The sequence below is a fragment of the Chiroxiphia lanceolata genome, chromosome 1 (assembly GCF_009829145.1).
Source record: "Chiroxiphia lanceolata isolate bChiLan1 chromosome 1, bChiLan1.pri, whole genome shotgun sequence".
NCBI lineage: Eukaryota > Metazoa > Chordata > Aves > Passeriformes > Pipridae > Chiroxiphia > Chiroxiphia lanceolata.
This window is the reverse complement of record NC_045637.1, coordinates 119,358,231-119,371,642: the sequence shown is the minus strand read 5'-3', so window position 1 is coordinate 119,371,642 and position 13,412 is coordinate 119,358,231. Positions and strand designations below refer to the sequence as shown.

The following is a 13,412-nucleotide window of genomic DNA, read 5'->3' as shown; positions in this document are numbered from 1 at the left end:
TTAACATGCAGCATAGAGAGGTGTCTCTCTTGGATCTAACCACGGATGAACTGGGCAGCAGTGAAGAATAAACAGTGTTAGAATGGGAAAAAACCATCTTAATGAAGAGGAAGATATAGGCATGGCTGAGACATAGTGCAAATGTGAAATATTCCAAGTTTCCCACAGAAGGACTACTTGAAGCAAGATTTAAATCACTGTCACCCATGGGGATCCACACAAAGATAGCCAACTGGAAGCACTGAACAAGTAAATTATTCTATCTGAGAAGAAAAAAATTAAAAGAAGGCAATTCTCTAAATGGTAGAATTATTACAATATGCTAAACAAATATCTCTGCATTTGCAGTAAATACACAGTATATACATTGATAAGCTCTGAATTAATGGTCAATTTAACATGCATGCTAAATTCTACACAAAACAAGATTCTTAATTCACTTGGGTTAATAAACATAAAATTCTGATAATTACAGATACAATAATGTCATATGAGCACTTTAAACATATGCTGTGGGAATTAAATCCTGGTTATTCCTGCCCACTAAGGACCAGTTTTTAATCTTCGATGCATGATATGTAGTAATGGATTTTACGAGTTGACTTTTTTAAATTTGATGATCAGGTTAATGAAATTTATAATGATATTTTTCACACCAAGTTCAAAATAGTAGTTAACTCCTTGGCAGAGGAATTCAGATTGGTCATGTAATGGATGTACCAGCAACTGCTGATGTGAAAGGATTAATCATCATTTTAGACTTTTATTAAATTAGATAAAATGGGATAGGCATGAATCAGAATATATAGCAATTAATCACTGGACTTTATTGAGTCTTTTAAAAATCTTATTTGCTCCTGAGTTGACAACTAATCTAGGTCATTCTGTACCAGTTTGACAAACTCTCCAGATAATGACTGTGACTAGAACATTAATAATATCATAATTTAACAAAAAATATTTATTCTCTATGTATTTTTTTTAGCATGTGTGGATGCTAAAGAAAATACCCCCATCTTGGTCATGCCACAACATTGCAATTCAGCTCATTTTTTGCTATTGAAATATTTTGCTTTATTTGGAAATTTAGTTAATGGCTAGACCAGCATGCACAGATGACCAAAGTTTCTGGTATAACAGTTAATGCAAATGGTTACAGCTACACACACTAGAATTGCCAGAAAATAAAAATTACTAAACTTCTGAAGTTTATTTATTGATCACTGAGAACCACCCCAGTTAAATTACCATAAACCTCAACATCACAACAACTACTAATCCAGCTAATAGGAATTAAGGGAGATGGAAGATACATAATAAGCATCTGGGGGATATGGAATTTATCCCATGAGTGTAGTAAAGAGCTCATAATTTAAGAGTGCCAAAACCCAAGTGCATCATGAAGGTCTTTCCTCACAAGTGACATTAATTGCATATCCCACAGATGCTTATTACATATTCTATTTATACCTCTGAGAAGAAAAATATTCGTTTAAAGTTTAAAGGTTTAGTACTGCTTAAACACAATGTAACACAGCTGTCTCATGATGTCACAGGGAATATCAAAGGCTGCAGCACAGAGTCATAATGTAAGAAATAGTTTAGACAGAAGATAAATCAGGGGATGTGTTTCAGTGTGAAGAGTCCCAGAGCTCAGATGTACAGTAAAGTAGGATGTATAACCAAGTACTTTAGTTGGATTTGGGATTACACCATTAAAAAGGTTTTTCTTATTACAGCCATTGAAATAAGAAAAAGGAGAAGTAAATCTATTTCAATTCTTTTAAACAATTTTTCAATAAGTAGCATGTCAAACCATTAATACTAATATATGAATTGCTAAGGTCAAAGATGCCATTATCTTTTCTACTGCTCAGTCTGTACAAATATAAATGTTTATAGCCTTAAAGCACACTGGTATGTTGCAAACTTTTTGTGAGAACTGGTTATATTTTCTTCTGTTGACTGACTACTCTTTTGTGATTTCTCTCACAGGTAAGTAAAATACTGAGAATTCTCTGATTCAGGATGCCCCATATACTTCTACCTAACTGTACTTGCATTAGTAAAAACACCCCAAACCTGATATTAATGGTTTTGCACATCATTCCCACATGTATCTGTTCGGAAAAATGGAATGAACCGCAAGGCCCAAGCTAAACTCTAACAGCTCACACACCATTTACTGATAAAAGCTGTAAACAACTAAAGACTGTGCTTAGATGTTGTGTGGAATTTTGATTTAAACACTGTAACAATATTTAATATAAAACATATTACACAGTTCTGCTGCTACACTGCACATGCGAGTATATGTACAGATTTACACAAAGTACCAAAATATTTTTTACTAACTTCTACACTTCTGCTAATAAAAACCTGGTAGCATTATTGGTAGGATTAACAGCAATCAGAAGCAGGGGGAGTTTCACTATCCTATAGTTTATTACATTATATTATATTGTGAACTTAAAACACAGAAAAGATGAAATTTCTTTTCACTCTTCCCTTTCTCAATACCAAGAGCGAAAGACATTGTTTGTGTGGCATTTGAAGATCATTTTATTGGACACTTTTTCAGACTTCAAGGACATAAAACGTATGAAAGGTAATCAAAGGAAGTATGCTAACATGGTCCTAATTTCAAATATGGTGACAAAAAGTAAAGAAAAGCAGATCATTAGAAGTGACAGATGACAGTGTAAAGGTCTATGACAGGCAATGTTCTCTCATGGACTTCTCAAGCGGACGTTATACTGGGTAATGACATTTTGCTTCTCTGAAATTTGGGAAGAATTACTGTTCTGCTGCCAATACATTCAATACTGAGTAGCAAGGTCTAGGTGCATCCACTGCCTTTTTTCTTTATGAATAGTGCTATCTGGAAATTCAAGAGAGTCATCACTGGAAGTTGATCTCATGCTGCAAATGGTATGTTAAGAGTGTTTTCAGAGGAAGAAAACAGAAGAGGAGTACCCCTGGCTTTCTGTAAAAATTCAAATATGACTCATTCACTGATTTCAAAACATGTATTGGAAACCAGCTCTTAGTCTTGTCTGCTTTTGTTCTTTTTCACTAGACCAATTCTATTTTGCAATGCTGTGCACGGATTTTCTCTTCTTGCTATATCTGTGGAGCCTTCATGCTAAGTTATGTAACTTAACCCTTTAGGGCCTTGTGCTATTACATTTAGTACGAGGAGTGATGAAATAGTCTCCCCATTTTTACAGCATTAGTTTTGGTGAATTCTATTCTTAGAAATGTTTCTCAAACATAATTTCTCATGCTTTACCTAGACTAAAATATTGTGAATTCATACAATATGCAAAAGTTACACAAAATTGTGCACCCTAATTAACAGCACTACACTTGAACAACCTGTTCCTGTGACCTGCGTTAATGCATTTTATTTTTCAGATATGGATGGCTTGCTTTAATATTTCATAGGATACTCTTAAAAATTCTTGCTCAAAACCACATCAGAACCAGAAAAGATACTCAAGGCATGCACCTATTTGGAACAAGGTTTTTTTTTTATTGATGAAGCTTCTACAACTCTAGCAAGATGTTGGAAAAAGGTTCACAAGGTCAGAGAACTACTATCCAGCTCACCCAGTTAAAAGTTAGGACAGACTGTCGCATTATTTTCAGGGCAGGATGTTTTCCTGTTGCACAGACTTTCAATGCTGTCATGTATCTTTCCAACTCAAGAACTCCCAATAAAACAACTGCCAGAGAAGATTTAGAATATAAAACCTGAATTATACAGGTTGCCTGCAGAATTCCCCACTTTTCCACCCCAGCCCCCTCAGCTCAGTTTGAGTAACATCTGGTTAGACTGAAGGGTGGGCAGAACACTGTCCATAGGGGTAGAAATGGCTATCCAAGAACTATGCTTGGTATCTGGAGTGGAAACAAGAGGCAGACTGACTTGACTACCTGGTGAACTATTACTTTGGTGAGGAGAAAAGGCAAAAAGGAAGCATTCTTCCCAATGCTGACACTATACTGCCTTTCATTTTCCCAATTAACTGCATTCTATTGGGCAATCAGATGCCTTTAGAGAAAATGCAGACTGGCTGTATTCCTACAGAATTACCATTTCACTAATTTTCAATAACATTTTCATTAGGGATGAATTGTGGTTTCAGGATATAATTTTCTGCTAAAACTAAGGACTCAGATGAAAATGACCCCAAAGAGCTAGATGATTAACATGTCCTCCTAGGCCAAGAGAGATTTAGACTGAAGACTGTGTATCCCTGAAGTTGTCATCCCACATCTTAAGGTAGTTCACTGACTATTGCTTTTTTCTCAAATGCCATTCCTTGTCATCCTTCTCCCCATGTATAAAAATCCAAAATGGCCTAGTTTGTTCTGACACGGAATAATGAAAAAGTATGAAAAACTCAGTTTTTTAAATGAAATTTATCTCCTCTGCTTCCAACAGGCCTACGTTATGCATTTAAGTATTTCATGGTAATTTTTTTAAAGATTTCAAACAAAATCATCTTATCTGCACTACCCACTAGATCCCCGTTGTGGTAACTTGTAGATTTTACAATTTAGGGATTAAATTGTGTTTACTATCGTAATAATAAGCAGTGAGGATGAAGCACTGGTTAACCAAACCATGAAATATCCACAGGCCTGGATTCTACAGGAAATGCTTTGGTTACTAGCAAATGCTTAAGTCCAAAGTGCTGTATTTTGCCTCCTAACATCATGTCAACACAGACATGTTAACCCAGTTCCATTTTCTAGGCATATGCTGAGATAATTACTGTCTGCAACAGTTACTTGACCTACTTATTGCCTTTTTTACACCAATTTCCAACATGAGTTTTCTAGACCAAGTTCCATGTCATTGAAAGAAACAAAGTGATGCACTAAACTAAACAGTACTGTAATCTGAAGAGTTGATGTGATTTAAGTAAAAAGAAAGCAAAGAAGTAAATACTTGATATGTGGCACCTTAAATTCCTTGCTAGAGTAGAACTTCTCCATACGTTGTTCTGCTTTTACAGTTAACAGCTATTGTCCACATAAGTAAAAGAAAAAAAAGACAAAGACAGTCTTTCAAACTTCCCTCTATATATTCGCACTAAATTCATCACAGATTTCAAAGGATACTAATTTTATTGAAATTCACTGGTCTTTAAGCCTACTTATGGTTGGATGCTACCAGACTTTTTTTTAAGGGTATGTGACTAAAGTCAAAATGGAAGCTTTCTCACCTGTTTCCTTCCCAGATAAAGATAATTCCCCGTATTTTATATGGGAAGCACATCACATGCACCAAGAAGCAACAAAATGACAAATCTGCATTCCATCCTCACAGACATCCAGTACTACTCATTATCATCTCAGCATATAATTAGGTAGCAAGAGAGTAAAACTCTGACGAACACTTTTGACACCTCAACCAATCCTTCATTCTGTTTATAGAGTGGGCTTTTACATTATTTATATGTTAAAATCTTAAGTCAAAGGTATGACTAAAATAATATTTGTGACAGTGGGGTAAAAGGATAAAATCAGAAGTTCATCACACTGTAATTTTCAACCTAATACACAAGAAGAAGCAGCACAAAATGAAATCTACATTTTTTTCAATCAATTTACTAAAAAGCTTTTTCGAGAAACTCAACAATGAGAAACAGATATCTATCATTTAAGAACATGAAAGGGTGAGTAGCCTCACCTCAAAAGAGAAAAACTCTAGCTTCTAGAGTTAAGCAGGATTTGCTTGCTGCCTGAAGGTAGGACACCTACCCTGATCTTCAAGGATTGTCCTAATTTATTTGCACAGAGGAAGTAAGTTGAATTAGTAAATCGCAGTACAACTGGTATGTCAACAGTAGGTGAGGTAATCCCTGTCTGCATCAAAATACACTGTAGCTTTCCACAGTAGATCTAGATGTGTTTCAGTCTGTCACCTAACTTTCAACTTAGAGGTTTCTTCTTACAATACCTTTTTCACTGTGCAAGATAGAATTCATAGTAAATTCTTCAGATGCCTGAGTCACCCCCAAAAGCTCTATCTAAAAATTCAGTATCTATCTCTTAATTTGTGGGACGAACAGTGGACAGTAAGCTTTCTTAAAAAGGCTTGTTCATCTGGCATTAAATCATTAACAAGCTCTCTACTGACAGACAAGCTGGGCTATATATTCCATTTACATCTGTTTTATTGATAATGCTTTGTTTAAAGTCAAACCAAAAATAATTACTGGAAAATATCAGCAATTCCAGATACTAAGTTCAGGATTAATTTGGTCCTGGACATTTAAATGAGAATTATTACATTGTCCAGAAAGGGTTCATACTTGCTTAGTCATAGCCATTACTAGATACTCACTTATTTTAATAGCAAGGCCAGATTTTGGTGGTTCCCCTACTACAGGCCGAATAGCTCAAAGTTGCTTTCATTATAATTGCTGTCCAATTGATTGATGACACTGGATTAAAAGCTACAGAGGAACTGTAATGGGTTTGGACCATGTCATATATTATCTCATTTCTTCTCGTTGAAGTGTGAGAATCCAAAATAAACTCGGGTGTCCTGAATGATCTGTAAAGTTCTCCTTAGCAAGACTGATCTTTGATCTACCTTTTCTGTAGATCATGAAAGGTTCTTATGCTTGTGAGGTGTTTTTTTTTCTGGATACAATGACCATGATTCATGTTCCGTTACTACACGGAAAATCCTTTAAAGGTAAAATCCTTTAAATTCTTCCTCCAGAGATCAATTTGATTATGGAAAAGAATACTGCCTGGTACCATAATGGCATGGGCAAGAAACTAAAACAGGTGGATGCCCCACAGCAGTGCTCATAGCAAAGCAACTAAGAATAGTAATAGTGTAGCAGCACATCTGCTGTTGACTTTACCGTAACATAACCTTTCCAGTGCTGTCTTCAAATCTACACTCATGTCTGGTTTCCCTGCAACTTAGTTTGTATCCTTCTCTTTCTTTTTTTATTTCTTTGCTTCATGAGATAGGCTTCTTCCTGAAGTATAATGGTGGTATCAGCCTAAAGGGCTGAAACTGCATCTCGAACCGCAGTAGGCAGTACGTCTGTCTGATTGATCATCGCAAAGCAGAGTGGCAGCAGGAGGCAAAGTCATCGGAGCTGAATGTTCTGAGAAGGCCGTTTTTGCACTGAGATTAAGTTACCATGAAATATTTACGCTCACTTCTGCATGTGCTTTATTGTCTGTTGGATGTGTGCTTAGAAAGAGTTTGCCTTACCAAAATAATAGTCATCACTGTTATGATGCACAAGCTAGTGAGTTTATGCCAACAGTTAATTTTTGTTCTTAAATGAAGCTTTTTATGCTTATGCCTTGTCATTATCTTTCTGTGTATTATTTCTATACAACTGTATCATATATATTTACATGATCTGGCTGTACTTATTGCACACAGTTCTATGAGAAATTAATTTGATGCAATATAATTCACCCTCAATACATAAAATAAAGCAGTAATAATGATATTATATGGGACTTTTCCAATTGATTCACCTTTTCAGTGAAATGTAAAAGAAGCCCCCTATTACAAATTACTTTAAATGGAAGAAAATGTCCTAAAATATAGGTATATGAAATTTTTCCTTAAATCCTGTTTTTTCAAGCTGAGAGCACAACCTGCTTAATTTGTCACTGCATAGACTGTCCACTGCAGAAAATGCAGAATGGTTTTGCAATAATTATTTTGTACTTTAACATGAATTAGATGTAAGGGTCAAAGAAATTAACATCAGAGTACCATTTAATCTAGGACATTAATCATTGTTAACTCATCTAATTTTACAATTAAACTGAATATTCAATCTGTCAACCCTTCAGAGTATCCAATCTTCTTGTTTAATCTTAGAATTTTTTTGTTTTTATTTAGATAAAAGTTTATTATCAGGAAGCATGTCACTGAACTGTGTTAATGTAATCAATTCAATTTTATTTTCAAGCCATTCTTGTACTTTACTTTACAAAGTACAAAATTAGATATGATTAGATAATTAATATAGTTTGGTTAGACTGTACACTATTCACAGTGCTAACAGGAACATGAAACAATGTTATTCTCCAAAACATTATCTTGGGGTCCAACAACAAGCTGGAGACATGGCAAAGAAAGAAGAGTGAAGAATGATAATGCACAAAGCCTTTTTCTCTGTATTGCTGGTTCCATTTCGGCTGGTATTAATAGTAGCTGAATAATTATCACAGGGATAAGCAGCAGCTGACTACAAGTGAATGAAAGTACGGTTTCACAAAATTTCCAGCTACAGAAATTCCTGTGGTAAGGCTGCTACTGTCTATGACAGCAAGTTGAACAACCAGAGCACAGAAATACGGCATAGCCAGGACCCCAGTATACCTTGCTATACCTAACAGGGTTCTCTTCCTGATCAGCAATGAAATGAGACAGGCTGGTAATGAGAAGTCTGTTCTCTGATGCCCTCTGGAAGGTAAGGTAATCTACTGCCTTGAGCTAAAACTTCAAAACATAAACTACCCAGAGAAAAGACCTCTCAACTGGCAGCACCTCCCAGCATGCAGCCTGGCACACCTGACTGAGGCTAATGACACTGCAGTTTGCAGACGACTAACTGAGGAAGAAAAAACGATTTTTCACATGGGTATGATAAACACACTGAGTCTACTTTTCCACAAAACCAGGATACAATCTTTGCGCTACTGGGCAGCAACCAGAACTAACGAGTCGTACCACACTTACTGCATAATTTCAGGAAGAGTATAACCACATTTTATTTTAGAGGACAGTTTCTGAACACAGAAATGTACAACCCAGTAGGGTACCTGACCTCCCAGCAGAACAAGTTTTGCTAGTGTTTGAAAAATAGAAAGAAGTATTTGTAAACATCAAAGGATGGAATCAACTGTATAAAAATACAAAGAATTGTTTCTACCTTGCCCCAGAAGATTATAGAAGGATGCAAAGTATAAAATACTATATTTTAAAATAAGTAAACTGTATAACTTGTTCAGTTTAGGGGAGACTGCCATTAAACACAAGCCTTTTGTTGATCCTTTTCTCCAGGAACGCCATAATATCTTTTGAGGGAAGATCCCAGTCTTCTTTCTACCACTTATATATTTTTGAGTGATATCAAGGCTGACAGATGAATATTTATCATTGGGAAATCCAACAAACTTCAGCAAAAGAATAAATTTCAACAAAAAACTCACATGAATTCTTCACTTGGGTTAGGTTTAGCAATTATTAATAACCTATCTTGTTTAAGAAATGCTGTTTCTAGTTCAAGAAATGCTAAATACAGGAAAAGATCCAGCATCTGAGACTGTCAGCTGGCTTACTACTGGAAATTACTACTCTGAAGCGTTCAGACATCATTAAAGGTGAGAATAATACAACACAGTTATGTTCCTTTCCCGTTCTTTTTCTCCTGTCCTCTATATTAAATCAGAAATCAGAGAAGGATATGACCTCATAGGCAACCTACTTTTCTCTTCTGCCAGTGCAGACTCCATCTCTACGATACTACTCGTTTCTGAGAGCTTTTCAAAGACTGTCTTTAAAATATTCTGATGGTTTTTCCTTTGTTAATTTTGATATATTATGTTACAGTCTAACAGCTTCCTGTTAGTAAGGTTTTCCTGATAGTCAGCCTGAAGCTTTCTCTCATAATTCATTCTCTTAACTGTAAATTTCTTTATTCAGATTCAGTTCTATTTATGCCACACCAGACTGCATCGTTCTTCTGTTATTATAATGTTATGTTTGAGCTAAAGTATAATTTTTTCTTTCAACTATTTCTCTAACTGAAAGGCAAAATCTTAAACTAAAGTGAATACCTGCAGTACAAATTATTTTTGCCCCAAAATATCTGTTTGCAAATTTCTGAGGTTTATCTTATTTTATTTTCTGTTTGTTTTCATGAGCCTTCATAAAAAAGAAACACAGTCTTTTTGTTTTTCTTGATATTTATACTGCCTTCTTATTCATTACTATCCCGAAGATCATTAGGGATGCTTGCTTTCTCTTCCAGATTAGTGAAGATATTAAGAAAATACACAACACTACACTGTGCAAGAAATATTGTAATAGGACAATCTGTCCTCTTCGTACTTTTAATACTCTGAGTTTACTCGGCTTATTTTTCCTCTCCCTGTAACCCATACCTATAAAATCTATTTAAGTAAATTTTGTAGAATTATATTTATCTTCCTAATATAAGTTATTAATAAATCTGGGACCACTACTTGGTTTTAGTTCAACTCTTCTCTTGAGAGTATACTATGTTGCAGCATTCTTTCATTTTATGGTAACATCAAATTAGACTTCAGTGTTAAGTATTGCAGTTATGGCCTGACATTTACACAGTCATCTTTTCCTTCCTTTTCCACATTTTCTATTGAGTTGTTATATTTAATCCACAATTACATTTAGAAATTCACACCTATAAATGATTTTTTTTCACTTAAGGCAAAGCCAATCTTACTTTAAATCACTGCAAAAAATAATTAAAAAAGTGTCATGTTTCTGTCACTGCAACTGCACATATGGCTTGCCAACTCCTTAAGGAATGATCAAATTGAATCAAATGTCTAAAATTCCAAACAATGAAGGCAAAATTTTTCTTCAAAACCACAGTCAATTCATAGTTACTCATGGTTTGTCCAAGTTGCGCACACTGTATTGACCCAGACTGACTACAGCAGCCGTAAGTGGTTTGGATTCAATGCAGCATAAACACATGGATAAGGCCACATGCAAAGTCCCACCTGGCCCAATAAGCCCCCCTGGAATGGGAGTACACAAGCAGCTGACTGGAGATGAAGCAGTTTAATGGACAAAGAACTACTGGGGATTACTTTGTACACAGACAACCGATTATATCCGTGCCTTAACTTTTTACCATGCCCCTCTCTGCCCCTCTACTCCATCCATATTATCAGTATCCAAACCCCCATTATCACGACAGGGAAAAGTTCACTGATATTGATGTGGTGATAAAATTAGGTAAATAAACTGCTTAATGCTAATAATTTTTTTGTGTCCTATTATCCCATTTGTTCTCATAGGAAAACTACAGGTAGACTGTGTACTTGATTCAGTACGTAAATACAGACTACGATGGGAGTCTTCATCAGGGGTCTCAAATACGTAGCTGAATGGACCTTAGCTGCTCTGGGAATGCCACTGTCACAAATAAAACAGTGGGGTGTCACTGTAATGCTGCAAATCAAATAAGGTCTAAGAGGTAATTCTTTCTAGTCCCATTCCTCTAATCCAAAATTTAAGGGAAAAAATGTCCTAATATAACGAAGCAATTAAATTAAATAATGCTTTGCAAACACTTACAGGCCATAAATCTGTGGAGCAATTTCCAGTCGGTTCAGATGCATGTACAGCTCAATATCATGTTTCTTCAGCAGATGATCCTGAATTTGGTTTACCTTTGCTACAATAGCAATAGATGGGCCTAAGTCCTGTGGCCTTGCAAATGGCATAGGTGTAATCATCACATCTTTCTCCTGCAGACACAGAAAAGAGTGGGAAAAAAGAAGATTTATTGTCTAAAGGGATTGCGTACAAGAGATTTGGTTTGTTGCAATCAGTGGCTTCCAAATAAACACAGTAATAACTCATTTCTTTTAAAACAAAAGAGGAATCTCAAGTATCCACTTCTGTGGAAGGTATTGTGGGATTTCTCTTTCTAGGAATGCCAAGGAGTGCCCCTCATTTCAGCACATCAATTTTTACGTGCATGCTTTACTTTTCATGCTCCAACAAAGTGTTGACAGCTTTATTTCAGCTTTAATATCAGCAGTCTGAGTAAGTCCAGAACAAAGCAGATGAACGGTAACTCCGTAGAGAATACATGCCCTCGGAGGACAATAAATTGCATATCAAATAGGAAATAACTTCTTTTCAAACAATCTTTTCTAAACAGCCTTCCCTTGCTCAGAATATCTGGTGGTTGTACCTCAAAACCTACACAGCTTTGATAAAGCATTAGAAAATTTTTAAAAGAAAAGTTGAACAATGAGATGAACCTGATGGTTAGAAGGCAATTGGTTGGACCTATGGGTTGTGCAAACTATGTAATGATCTACAATATGACACACACCAAGTGAAAACTAGTGGAGTATTAGCATCCTTGAACACTATACTGCTTTAAATTTGTTCTTCTTGCAAAAGAGTGAAGAATTACTGAAAATGAGACAGAACAATGGAAAGAAATGCAGCAAGTAATGAACGGACCTGAACAGGAAATATGTAAAAAGGAGGATGAGAAATAAAAAAGAACAAGTCAAACCTATCAAGAGAAGGATAGGGGAACAAGGAAATAGAGAATTAAGCTGTCAGAAACAATGTTAAAGCTATAAAAGAGGGCAAATGGGAACAGGAAGAAGATTTTTACAATGACTGTTGCATTTTGTCACCATAACTTCTGACCTCAAACCTCCACTTTAAAAAACAGTTCTGTTTTTCTACCTTTCTTCTCAGTATATTGACAGAGAGGCATTATCAAGCTCCAAGAGTTAATAATTTCAGGAGACTTCATTCCAGTTTAAACTGTTGAAAGATAAATTCACTTGGTTTGATACAGCGAAAAGAGCATTATTTTTAATATTCAATAACAAAGAAAAGTTTGTTTTTGTCATATAAACTATCCTCAAGGTTGTTTCTTTTGGTTATAGTCTCTTTTCAGCCCCATTCTCTCCATATCAGCATGTTAGGAAACAGGAAGAAACGTACCCATATTTCAAAATCATTTACAACATGGTTTAACAATCAAGTGGGCAGTGAACATTTAATAATTTCTACCAAAAAAGCCCATTACTTATGTTGTTCTCCTTTGCTTGAAATACTTTTTGTTAATTATTCCATTTCTGTACTGCAGAAAATATGGTATGATGCTGAGCAGCGATTTCAGGTAAAATGTTTCTATTTAAGGATCTGATTGATTATAAATTGTATCTTAAAATCTGCTTAATTGTTGCATTGCTATGGGAATTGCAGCAAAGGGACTGATCTGTCTATTATAGTATGGTGGTTTTGCCATGCTGTTGTGGTACCAAGACATATTCATTTAAGATGCTCTAGCAAATCACTTGACAAAAGCTCCCTCATACTGTCAAAGCTCACTGAAATGGCATGCATTCATTTAAAAATCTTTGCTGTTCTAACAAATTGGAATTTAAAATAAAACATCTAGCATTTCAGAGGCTAATAAGCAATGTTGCTACTTAGACAAACACTGAAGTTCTTCGCAGCTGCAGATATGTTAAGAAAGGATATTTCTCCTACTTTCTTTTTTAAATTATTCTATTAACTTCTTTATTACCAAGTCAGGCAACCTTCTTTCTACTTTGATTTTTATTTCTCCATTGTATGGCTATTCTCTATAGTT

At 35.4% G+C, this 13,412-nt stretch overlaps 1 protein-coding gene across 4 annotated transcripts in view; it reads right to left on the bottom strand.

Annotated features, from left to right (window-relative positions):
* The window catches only part of TBC1D5 (TBC1 domain family member 5), a 316,083-nt gene that overhangs the window by 108,170 nt on the left and 194,501 nt on the right, over nt 1–13,412 (bottom strand). For all 4 annotated transcript variants that reach the window (XM_032684071.1, XM_032684094.1, XM_032684087.1 and 1 more), the window contains one exon: nt 11,357–11,529. In XM_032684071.1, coding sequence (XP_032539962.1) covers nt 11,357–11,529 — 173 coding nt within the window. The remainder of the gene's footprint in view (nt 1–11,356; nt 11,530–13,412) is intronic.